At 36.0% G+C, this 12,965-nt stretch overlaps 1 protein-coding gene across 1 annotated transcript in view; it reads left to right on the forward strand.

The window, feature by feature from the left end:
- The first annotated feature begins 1,089 nt into the window (after positions 1 to 1,089).
- The window catches only part of LOC119558816, a 36,568-nt gene continuing 24,692 nt past the window's right edge, over positions 1,090 to 12,965 (forward strand). The window contains exon 1 of the mRNA XM_037872086.1: positions 1,090 to 1,377. Coding sequence (XP_037728014.1) covers positions 1,375 to 1,377 — 3 coding nt within the window. The 5' untranslated portion in view covers positions 1,090 to 1,374. The remainder of the gene's footprint in view (positions 1,378 to 12,965) is intronic.

Consider the following 12,965-nt stretch of genomic DNA (forward strand, 5'->3'; position numbering starts at 1 on the left):
ATCTTTGATTCAGTTTCTTGTCCTGTCATAGTGCACATGGACTGGTTAAATCGATAGCTTTATTCATGTGAAAGGAAAACAAGAGGACAAAATAATTAAATTTTGGCAATGCATCCGTTGCACTAAACAATTAAAGATATTGATATTAATATGAACCATTAAATCCATTTAAAAGATAATTGGCTAGTTTGCCGAAAAGGAGAAGAAAATGGATATAAATAAATGCAGTATTTGGGAATGATTAAGAATTTTATTTGAGCTCTAAAGATTCTAGAAAAAGTAGAAGTAGCATTTCAAAATAATATTTAGGTGTAGCTTTCTTAAAAAGTTTCTAGTTCAGTGTTTTTGATGAAATATAGTTTGATTTTAAATGTAAAAAAGTTGTAGGCTTAAAGTTTTGTAATAAATCCTTACCCAAGGAAACCTTTTTTTGATAATAAAAAGTCAGTACAATATAAAATGGAATTTAGCAAACAAACAAAAAAGTTAACTGGTTGAACTTATAGGGGTTCTACTGTTCGGGTTAGTTGTGTTTGAGTGTGGCGCTGTATTTTTGCTGTTGTTGTTGTTGTCCACAACGTGATAAAAACTTTAAACATTGAATTGTGATACTTCGTCACTTGGTTGTAAATTGAAATAAGACTACCTTCCTCTCGTACCCCCCAAGAATACCCCCATTTCCCACCGCACCCCACCCCACACACCCCGTTTCAGCGAAATGCGAGGCGAAAGCAAAAACAAAATAGATGGGAAAAAACCGAATAAAAAGAAAAATCTCTTGCAATTGTCAGCAAATTTTCTTCAAATGAGCGAGAACTTTGCAACAACAAGGGTTCCAAGGAGGGGGCAAAAAAAAGGAGGACCGACTGAGACATTTGTTTAGTCGGGTTTTCAGTTTTGTAAGTTTTAAGATTTAAATGCAAACACTCACATATACCAGCACTCATCATATTTTTTACGAGTGTATATAAACGTTTATGTGTGTGCATTCATTATTTATGTGAAGCTTTGCCCGATTCCATATATTCCACTCCTCGAATGCCCGATTCCACTTCCAATTTCAGTGCACTTTCTGACGCCTTCGGTTTGGCTCTCCAATCCTATCCTCTCCGTTTAAGTTTTTAGTTTTTCGGTCTTTCGGATTTTCGGTTTCTGCGGTTTTAGTATTTCCCCCGATTTCTCTGTTTGCTGTTTTTACCCCTTTGATTTTGCCTTTGATTTGTGAATATGCGCAAAATTTGTGCAAATTAAATAAATAATAAACGTGCCTGAACTTTTAATGGACTTTTTCAAAAAAGGCTCACAAATAACTTGAACAAAAGAAAGCCAAATGCGTCTCACATTTGGTAAATTCCACAAATAATTTACACTTTTATGGTGAGTTTAAAAACGATGTAGCTTATGCGAGTTAAAATAACATTTTATTAAGTATTTAATTTTAAGAGACAGTGAATAATGTATTTTGAAAGTTCTCAGGCCAAGCTCAGAATGATAAAATATTTTTTAATATAACCTTTTTAGGAATATTTATTTTAAACATTGATCACCAAACTAAACTAAACTATTTCCTAAGAAAATACAAAAAGGAATCGTTTTTGGTTTATAGTTATGTATAAGTTTGTTTTTTTTGAAAAAGACTGCCTAACTTTGGTTTAGTTTTAAAGTTTCAAAAGAAACCCCTTATTTGAAGAACTCAAAATCTATAAAATGATGAAAAGATGATTTTTATATAAACAAAAAAATGACTTAACTAGCTTATTATATCAGGGGTTTTTTTTAATAAATTTCTTCTTATAGGTAATATTTTGTTTTTCGATTTTTAGTTGAAATTTGGTCGAACCCTGCCATGTAAGGGCCGAAAACTATTATCAAATAGTCCAAGCACGAACTTAAAAATCAAAACGCTGCAGAATGGGCTTTTATGGTGGCTGAAATTACCGTTGGTCGAGTGCTAAGTTTATGGCTCTTGAGTCACAAACGTAATGTTAGAGCACTCTGCTTACCTTTGGCTCAATTATCTGATAAGGAAAGCAGCATATACATAGGGGACTGACTTGAGCGATATCCGCGGTTTGTTGACCTCACCGCTGATAAAGATTGTTCCTTTTGTGTATCTTCTGCCTACTGGGTTTGCGAAAAACTTAACTTGCACGAAGATCATGGCTAGAAAGCTGGGCCAGAGGCGAACGCTTTATGGCCAAGAAGTCGCTACTATGTGGTATGACTATATGGTAATTAGGGGGCTAATAAGTAAAACCCGCACGTAGCCCAAATAAAAATGGTAACAGAATCGAATACGCGTTCAACGATTGGTGACAGACTCTCTGGGCTGCTTTTAGAGTTCCAAGGCCAGTGGATCTATCAGGTTAATTACCCGCCATTGTTAATCCTAGTACTCGTACACCCCGCGCCCTTTATCTCGTTCTTAGTTGTCGCCGTTCCCCGGTTTTTTAGCCACAAAACTTTTTTCTATGCCCATAATGAATTCAATTATTGTCACTCGAGTGCGTTAAGTATGCCGCAAAGGTATGTGCTATATGGTCTATCTGTATCTGCGAGATACATTCGTATGTTTCGTATGTTAATACGTGCCCAGCCACAAAATCTAACGCAGAACGGCAAGACAAATAAAAATAAAAAGTCAAATGCTTCTGCGTCACTTGAAATTAAAATGCTTGTGCAGAAATAACAACAAAATTACCAAAATAAATGAATATAAAGGCTCAAAACTAGTTTTTGAGCGCATTTCGGTCGCCGGGGAAACTGACAGCTTTGGGCCGAATTAAAATGCGAGGGCGGTTTTAAAAGATTAGTAAGGGTTTCCGGTAATGGTATTATCTGTATTCAATTTGTCATAAAACGAAAAACACATCAAAAATGCATAGAGACATTACACAGATTCTAAAATAATTTATAACATTTTGTCAAATATTTTTAAATTATTTAAAAATTTATGTGAGTCTAGACTATGTTGTAATTATAATGAATTTGTTAAAAAATAATTTTAATAAAACCAAAACCAACCAAACAAAATAATAATCGATTATTTATTAAAAATGACCAATTTTAAATTCCATTCATAAATACAAAACGCTTTACTTTGAATTGGGCAATATTGTGAACTTTTAAGTTTTCCGAATATAACAAAATCCCAAGATACCACTTAAAAATAAATTACTTTGAGATCAGCCACCTTGCAATCACTTTAAATTTATAATGCTTTTTGTGTGGAATTTATGAATGTACCTACAGCTAGATTTATTTATAATAAGTTAATTCTTCCCCACCTTCGGCTACGTGATTATATTGCCATTCGACACCGACTGTCCTAAAAAAAGAATATAAAAATCCAAAGAAAATATAAACATATATATTCTCCGATTTCGTCTGCGCCAGTTGAGACGCCATGTTAAAACCGTATTTCGCTGCCAATTTGAAATCTAATTTATTAATTTCGCCTAATGTCCGACTTTGCTTGGCTGCTCTCTCTTCGTTTGTTTATCGTCATTCGTTATTCTTTTGGGATGGGCCCCGCCCTAATCTTTACACAATACGCTGTTGCTTTTTTGTTTTTAACAATTGCTTAGTCTCTCTCACTCGCACTCTTACTTAGCCATCTCTTTCGCTCCCTCTGTGTTCTGGTTTTGAGCGTGTATATGTTGCTTTTATAAACATGTTTTCGCATTAATAATACATTTTTATTCGCTAATTTAAATGTTGTTTACATTTAACACGAAACCAGTTAGTGTCTGGGACATATCAGCAAATATATACAGGAACAGTCGCGGTGAAAAGAATAGAAAATCTTTAAATTTAAATGTTTAACTGCTAAGAATCTTGTCGATAAATAAATAATATATTTTTTAAGATTAAAAGAATTTAAAATTTCATTTAAGTAAAATAAAAAATGGTCAAACCAAATTAAACTTATTTTGGACAAATTTTGGTCGGTATGGTCACTCTGAGAAAATTAATTTAAGATGGTCAGACTAAAAAAAAAAATATTGCTTTTAAACAAGTTACGAAGAAATTAATATTTTAGGCGAAACAAATTGACTTTTGATACATTTAGTTAACACTAAACTCTTGATACAAAAATTTACTTAACCACTACTAATATTATGTCCGCTGGCGTGTATATAGTACATATAAAAACACCCATACAGCAGCACTTCTGGGTGGAGCCTAAAACTTTGATAATTTACTTAGTCTGCGTCTGTTTTTGTGTGTGTGCCTCTTTCTTATTCGTTATTTATGCATTTGTTAAACTTAGACTTGGGAATCATTCGATGGCGATTAAAGTTATTCTTGGTCTTAGAATGCTCCCCATGGCCAAAATTCCCATGCTTTCCACTTCAGAAAAGTTATACCAACAATTGTTGAAGTTGACAAAGGGGAAAGGGGCTGTTTGAAGTGGCTGGGTCGCATTGTGGGTGATTAAACCACCCACAATCAACGCCCCAAACAGCGGGCATAGCCCTTTCCCCCCTCTAAACAAATCCTTGTCAACGCATTAAATAAATGTTGTCGCACCCCGAAACTGCCTACTCATATTGTGTATCCTTTTATGGCTAGCCCATGTAAAAATAATATTTTATGTATATTTATATTGGAACGGGATATTTGTGATGGAAATGTTAAAATATAATTGTTTGGTTTATGTTGTTATAATATTTGGATAAAAATAATATTTTCAAATGTTATGTATTCACAAAAATAACCTTTTTAAGTTCCTTTAACACAATTATATCTTATTACAGTTTAAGAAATATTTTTAAAAGTAGTTTAAGTAGTTGTTTAAAATAGTATGTACGTATTAGGGAAACTTAAATGTTGAATTTTATAACTGTCAATTAACTTTAATTAATTTTTAAAAATACAATTTTGTATTACCTTTTGAAAATAAGGTAGTTAAAATGTGTTTACAACTCAATATGCCAACCAATTTGGAATTATATGAGTACTGAGTTCCGGATCCTTTGGGTTTCCTATCTGCGATAAGTTGAGTGGTATTATCTTGAAACTGGTATTTGCCTATGAGTGCTCCATAATTTCCATTAATTGAGGTCTTCTAACTTGCTCAAGTACTAGTCTCGCTTTCATTTCGGTTAGAAAAGGGTCTGTACTTAAGTTTACGACCGGACCCAGATAGGGGATTGAGGTTGGAAACCAAAAACGCCCGTCCCAGATCCAATTGACAATGGAGCGGAACTCGAATCCGTTCGGCAATTTGGGGCAGCATTGAAGAACTGGGGAGGGGTGATTGAAACTCGACAATTTGTTGGTTCTCAAGTGCTTAAGCGCAACTTGAATAACAAGCAATGAGCAATCCACAATCGAGGGGGATATATATGAACATATAGCAATAGCACATATTACACCAATCAATCGGAATCGGATCCAGCTGCCCTTTCCTCAGATTCGAGTAAACAAAAGCCATTAGCAAATGTGTAGCCGAAAGATGCACAAACGGCGACACTTGAGCTGGTGTAATCAAATCATAAATTCATATACATAGATACGGGAATGTTCTCTCTGTGTCACTCTATTCATTTCCATTAGAGTCGCATAGATATACAGATAGATAGATATCCCTTCCAGTCGGGCGACGCTTTCGTAATTGGTTCGAGTACTGCAGCCACAGAATCACAGAATCGAATGGAAACTGTACTTTATCGCCAACAATGAGTTATCAAATCCCAAAAAACCAGCTGGTTGTTGCAAACGGAAACTCCTTTTCATCTCTAGATTTATTTTCGTGCTCATCTCCGCTTGCCTCCTTGCGTTCCGAGATTTATCAAACTATCTTCGGGCATTTTGCATCCCTTTGGCGCATCGCATCCCTTTGCTTCCTGTTGGAGACGAACATCTCATCTAACTCGGTTCATCTCCGCCTGTCCGTGGAGATTTTCCTTATTGTCTATACCCTAACCTGATGTCTCAATTGGGTTACATAATTGTTATGTGTGGCAAGGCGTCTATATAAAAATGGGTTCTAACAGGTTCCGTTTTAGAAGAGTTCGTTGGGGAATTTCTCATAATAGTTGCAGTAAGATAGATAGTAAGATAGAACAATCCTTATCGATAACATCTAAAAAAATTTTTTTTTAAAGAAAAGATTTATATTTGTTAGTCTTCTATATGAATAATGGTAATATTGAAATTTAATCCCCAAGTTAAAAACATTTTATTTAAAATTACATAAAAAGCTAATATTTGGAATCAAAATAATACATTTTAAAATAGTAAAAGATGGAATGATGGTATAATAAATCAACCGTTTTTAATCGTTTTACTCTAGAACTGATTCCTTGTTAAGGTCTACCCTTTTTAGCCCAACTTTTTAGGGTATTCCAAACTTCGCTTTGGTCACACACATTGTCTTCCCTCCTTTCCTCCCTTCATTTCCATTGTAATGGGTCCGAATTCAAAAAGTCGACAACGCGCATATTTTAAGAAATCATTTCTTGATTACGACGTTTGAAAACAATTTGTCTTTCACTCTTTCGCTTCAGTTCTCAGCTTTTGGTTATTTGGTTACTTGCTTTTGTATATACATATCTATTTACATATACCCAAACATAGATACAGATGTGTTCGTATAGAGGGGTTTTTGTTTTTGTGTGTGAGATGTATTGTGTACTTAGCGCAAAGTTGTCTGACTTGTTGAGACTTTTTTATGCATTATTCTAGCGCCCATTTTGATTTTTTTATTATTGTTGCTGCGGCGGCTGTTTCTATTTCTGTGGCTTTTTCATTGGCTTTCGTTAAAAAATAGACATGGGAGTTCTTACGGAGCTAAATTGATGTGGTTGTCGGTTTTGTCGTTCGTAACTTACTTGGCTTTTGATGAAAATGATTTCATAATTTGAACGGATGTTTTCTTGGGGGGATATATTGGTAGAAATTGTTAAATGGAAGTGATTTTGATTTTTTGGGGGAGGGCTAATGGTCTTCTCTTAAAATGATTGAATGTTTTCAGTTTAGTTTCTAGTAACTAGTATTATTTCCTTGGAAAAGTATCTTATAAACCCTGTGTTTATAACAGGGTTTGTCAAAAAAAGTAATGCTTTTAAAAAAAAAGTTCTAATAACTCTTTAACACCTATAAAATATAAGCAGTTATATGTATTCATTAACGTTGAAAATGGAAGTATCCTATTTTTAAAGCACTTTGTTTTAGGAGACCTTTATAGTTCTGTACTGAGGTTCTTAAATGAAAGTCCTTTTTACAGTTTTCACCGTTCATTAACAAATTTTAATGAATTGGCGGAGAAAGGGAGAAGGCAATAGCCGTCACAACAAATGGCAATAACACCTGTTGAAGCCACACACACGCACACACAGACACGCGCCGTCGCATCCACACACACACGCACGCAAAAAGGACAATAACATTTGCTCACGTGTTGAGAGGAAGAGAGTGGGAGAGGCATCCGAGTGGCATGAGTGCAAAAGGGAAAGCAACAGAAGCTAAACACATGTCTGCAGGACCCTCTCCCCTTCCACCGCCACTTCTCTCTCCCTCTCTCTCTCACGAAGAGGTGAGCGTGTCCTTGCCTTCGTCCTTTTTGTCTCTGTTTTGTTTTCGCTCTTCGTTCGTGCGTGTGAGTAACATGTGCATATATGTACATTCGTGGCCATAGGTCAGGTTCAAAACCCGCCTCGGGTTCGAATTCAGGTTAAGGATCAGGATCCCGGTATATGGATAAGGACACGGATATGGGACATTGGCAGCTAAATGCCACTAAATATGCAGCATAATGAAACTGGGCCGAATGGCATGTGTCCTCTCGTTCGCAATTCCATTTCAAAGGTGTTGCAGCCTGTCACAATATTGCGTGCTTACTTTCGTCCTTTTCTCCTTCTGATGCTGATAAAAAAGGACCAGGCAACGGCGACCGCAACTGTAAAATGTCAACAGTTGGCGACCCAGGGAACACATGTCGAGATGAGGAAGGAACCCAGGGACGTACATAAACATGCCAGAGCAAAAAGAGTGGGGCAATAATGTGCAATGTGGGACAACCCATAAACAGAAGGAGGAATAACTTAAGGGGTCCAAGGGAGCACAGCTACGGAATTATTAGCATTATGTCCTGTCTGAGAAAGTTTTGTTTTCCGCTACTTTAGATGGTCCTTGAAAAAGTATACTCTTAAGATTTAAAGGAAAATATTTGTGAAAACTAAGATAGTCAAAACTTTTCTAGTAGCTTTTTATTATACATAAGTTAAAAATCATACAATGATATTACGATACATTCCACTAATTTGTACGATATGAAAAGTATACTCTTAAGATTTAAGAAAAATATTTCTGTAAACTTAGATAGTCAAAACACTTCTAATAGTTTTTTTTTATACATTAGTTAAAAATCAAACAATGATATTATATTACACTAATTTTCACGATATGAAAAAGTTTACTCTTAAGATTTAAAGAAAGTATCTCTGAAAACTTAGATAGTCAAAACACTTATAGGAGCTTTTATACATACATAGGTTAAAAATCAAACAATGGTATTATATTTTGTTTTAAAAAAATACAAAATCAAATAAAACTTTTTCTGAAATGTTAGTATATGTACATAAATGAAATAGCCCAACCAAACCCTTTAAAAATGAAACTACTATCAAAATAATCGTATAAATATTATTTTTAATGGAGATTGTAGCTCTAATAACATAAACTGAGACCAAGATTTGAATATGATTTTCATATTCCAGGTAAATGACAATTTCTATTATTGTATTAGAACAATGAAACGCAAATCCCCATAAAATCCCAGAGCGCAAAACTATAATAACAGATCCGGAGAAGACAATTTCATGATGTTCAGCTCACTAAACCTGAATAAACGCCCAGCAGTCGTCTTCCCAAGGGTGCAGATTATGCCCGACTATCAAATAGCATTTCCGATCCGAGATCAACTGTACCCATAATTCCATACATAAGTATAAAATCGCACGCAAAAACTGAGACCGAAACTAAATTTGAGCTGGAACTGAGACCAAATTGTAGTCGTCGTACACCCTAAACCTAAAACGCAGAACGATTTCAATGCTGACTACCTGAGCCATATGATTCGTACCTTGAGGCATTCGGATTTGTTTTATTTGTAGTTCATTCTGTTGTTTTTGTTGTAGCTCATCATGTTCCTGGTAAAAATTTTTTGCGTCTTGTGCAAACAAACACAGACTTTCAGTCTGAGCAACTGGGGAGAGATAACAAAAGAAACACGTTATCCTTTTTTTCATGTTAATGGTTTATGGTTTCCCTGTTTTGGTTATAGAAACAGGAATAGGAATAGAAGTTGGAATAGGAATAGGGCGAAGAAGTGAATATAATAAGAGCGTCTAGTGCCGGGGAATCTCTATTTCCATTCCTCAATTTTGCGACTCATCCCCGTCTTAGGATAAACGCTCACTGAGAGAAAATCTGAGAAAATAAGTTAACAAGTTCCTAAATCTATAACAAGTTATTATCATTGGTAGAGCAGACTTAATGGAATCGTATTTAGTTTGGAAACAGATATATTTTTTTGTTTTAATGGTAAAGAAAATAATATAATGTAGTATTTATTTTCGGACTGAAAAAAAACTTTAAAGAGAATTACTTGAATAAATAATTATATTAGAAGATCGACAAAGCCATTTTTTTCCTCAGTGTGGCTTAAAACACGGAGCGTAAATCAATGAAAAAATGCTGAAAAGCCAAAATGCGTCTTTGTTGCCCATGTTCCATTCCATCTGCCTTATATGCGTAGTTTCAGGAACTAGTTTTTCGCCATCCTTCGTCTTGCAAAAACTGCGCAGCTGTCTCGGCATAAGTCCTTTGTTTGCAGATTATAAATGCGTAAGAGTACGATCCATAAGTCCCGGAGTGTGTCTCAGTTTCTATTTTAGACTAGGGAGATTGAATTACCATTTGAACAGGTGTCCCTTTCCTCTGATTTTTACTAATAATGCAATCTCCTGTCGAGGCTGCAACCCTCGCACAGTTTTGAAGTCCTAAATCCAGGGGATGCTGCAACTATTATTAAACAAATTCAAATCTCTGGCAATGACAATATTTGAGCCAGTCGGTGAAAATGGGTGGTGGTGGTCGTGGAAGTTATGAAAAGTATCTACGCATCTGCATCTATAGACGTCTAGTCGGGTAAACTGTACCCGCTCGACAATTTGAAATTCAAATCGCAGCGGCGTTGAAAGCGTATTTCAATTTTTCCCCCTTTTGTGGAGTGCCCGGCAGATTGAGAGATTGCCAAATCACATTTCACAGAGCTCGGCTCTAAAGTTAGGCAAATGTATTTACATATTTAGCCAAGAAGCCGAAAGGAAAAAAAAGTGACACAACACAAAGATACTTTTTAGTGGCAGGGTTGAGCGAACAAACCGGCATATAGATACAGATACAAACACAAAGATTCAGCTTGAGTGGAGATATTTACCCCGAGATACGCTGCAGAATGGGTTGCCCCTGATGATGATGATGATGATGATGGGGGAAGGAATAACCAAGGCAATAATCTAATGTATTCAAAATTATATCTACGCACAGTTCTATGTGAATATTTGTATATTTATGGTTTTTCGTATAGCTGTATTAATGGTCTAAAAATTCTTGATTACCATGAAGCCATTTGAATTTGTATTTTGCCCTCAGATTTTTATTAACGAACTTTCTGGGAACTCTTGCACACAGCCCACCGCCCTCTTCCGTTCTGTTGGCTATATAGAAATCAGAAATCAGAGCCATTGTCTTTTGGGTAACAAATTTTCCATCAATTTCTCCGCCCTTTTTTCCATCACGAACCGCGAAGTACACCCTTGACAGAAGGGGGTTGCTACATATTCCCAAAGCTATTTTGAATTCGAGTGTTTGGGGGAAAAGCCAAAATGCCGAAATGATGCATTAAACTGCTGAAAGATGTGCGAATTAGTTGTGACCAGTTGGGAATCGTTGGGTGGGAGGTTATAACCCTGAAGTCGAGTGAAGGGGAGGTGGCTATTCCAGTCTGATCGGTGAATTGAGTTGTTGAACTGGAATGATTGCGTGAGAAGGGTCCTTGGGATGGTGCTAAGTTCAGAAAAGGCAACATTTGTGAGGGGATGTTGTAAATTAGAAACTAATATCAAAATAAGAACTTTACTGAATTTAGTGTTGGAGTGTTCTTCAAAAGATTTGATTGCATAATATATCAAAATAATAAATTACAAAGGGACCCACGTTTTTTAAAATACAATTTTCTTCGGGAGTGTTTTTTAAAAGATTTTATTACATTATCTTCAAATGATATAATACACAGGAAGAGACATATTTTAAAAGAAAAACTCTCCACACCTAATGGGATTTCTTTCTTATCTAGCCTGAGATCCCCGGCTCTGAAAGGAGTCCTTGGCCCTGCCTAGAATTTCATCAACTAAATGACAGGCATCCGTCCCTCAGAGATGACTCTCCCACATTGTCATTGTTCAATGTGCATGGCAACAATAATTAATTTTCCCAAATCCCGATATCAGATTTATCTATGGAAAACGTTTTAAGCCTCCCCCCTGACCAAAGAAATCGAAATGAGCAAACGAAAACCGAAGAACAAAAATGAAAAAACGTATGCGAACAATGAGAGATATTTTTAAATGGAAAATTTCGTATTTAATCCTCACTATGTCCCATACCTTTCTCACACATCCATCCGGCTATCCGTGTATCCATCTATCTGTCGGCTTGCTCTTAACTAACCCAACCTTAGAATGCCTCAGATATTTCGGTTTTCAGTTTTCAGTGGTTGTTGTAATTCATCACCTACAAATCAATCATTTTGACGAAGCAACTCACTAAAAGAAGAACGTACGAACCGAAAGAACAACGAAATAAAAGGAATATCGCACTAAGAACGATGCGTATAAAATGCACACACACACTGGGCTGGAGGGACAATAGATCAATGCTTCAATATCAAAGAGTCGGCTTGACCTTTTAACGCAACTTTTTTCCAGAAGGTGAGGGGTGAGTCGAGGGACTCGCTATCGGGAGATGCGAGATGGAAGCCTGTCTCAGCCCGACTAATTGTCTCCCAATGGATCACTCTCTGGGATGTTACACAGGGAAAAAATGTGCGTAATATTAGGTATGATATAGGGCCTTAAAAGAATATTTTTTATAGTTTTAAATTTAAAAAATCCTGCTAAGATGCCTAATACGATTTCAAGATTTTCAAGAAATGATATAGTCATTCTAATCAGTTCAACAAGACTTAGTTTCCAAAAGCACCAATGTGACATAATATAATATATATTAAAAGGTGAAGTCCTTAACTATGACATTGATGAGCATTTGGCTATAACCACTTGGGAATTTTAAGACCAAAACTGACAATTTGTAGTTATTTTATTAGAAAGGGGTTCAATCCTATTTGTAATGCAACCTTTTTTCTCTATGTTTTTTTTTCTCACTGGATCGCTCTTTATCTTGGACGCATGAAAAATGTTTTTATTCCATAGATTTATGTAGATAGGCCTGCGAAGGTGTGGTGTAGGTGAGCGGGTGCATGTGTGTAGTGCATATTTGTCTGTGTACAGCACTTAATTTGTTGTTCTTGTGTGCTGCAGCATTTTGGTGTGAGATTACGCATTCTGAGTTCCCTGCCTGATCTTTGACGATCCTTTCAGAATTGGAATTCTCATCTTGTCTTGGCTTAGTTTACAATGCTCTTTTGATTAGGCCACGAAGGTGGCCCCCCTCCTCCGCCTTCTACCCTCCTCGTACGTGATTGGTATTATTCATCACTTGTCCTTCGTTCCTATATCCTATCTTTGGCATTTTTTTCTTCGCCTCGCATTCTGGCTTATCGGGCAAGATTTGTTTAGGCACACAACCTTGGCAGTGTTTAATTAAAATTTTAAGTATGCTCAGGTAGCCTCGCTGCTTATTTTGGTATCTCCTGTTTGGTAGGTAGAATCAAA

This window comes from Drosophila subpulchrella, unplaced genomic scaffold (assembly GCF_014743375.2).
Source record: "Drosophila subpulchrella strain 33 F10 #4 breed RU33 unplaced genomic scaffold, RU_Dsub_v1.1 Primary Assembly Seq141, whole genome shotgun sequence".
Lineage (NCBI taxonomy): Eukaryota > Metazoa > Arthropoda > Insecta > Diptera > Drosophilidae > Drosophila > Drosophila subpulchrella.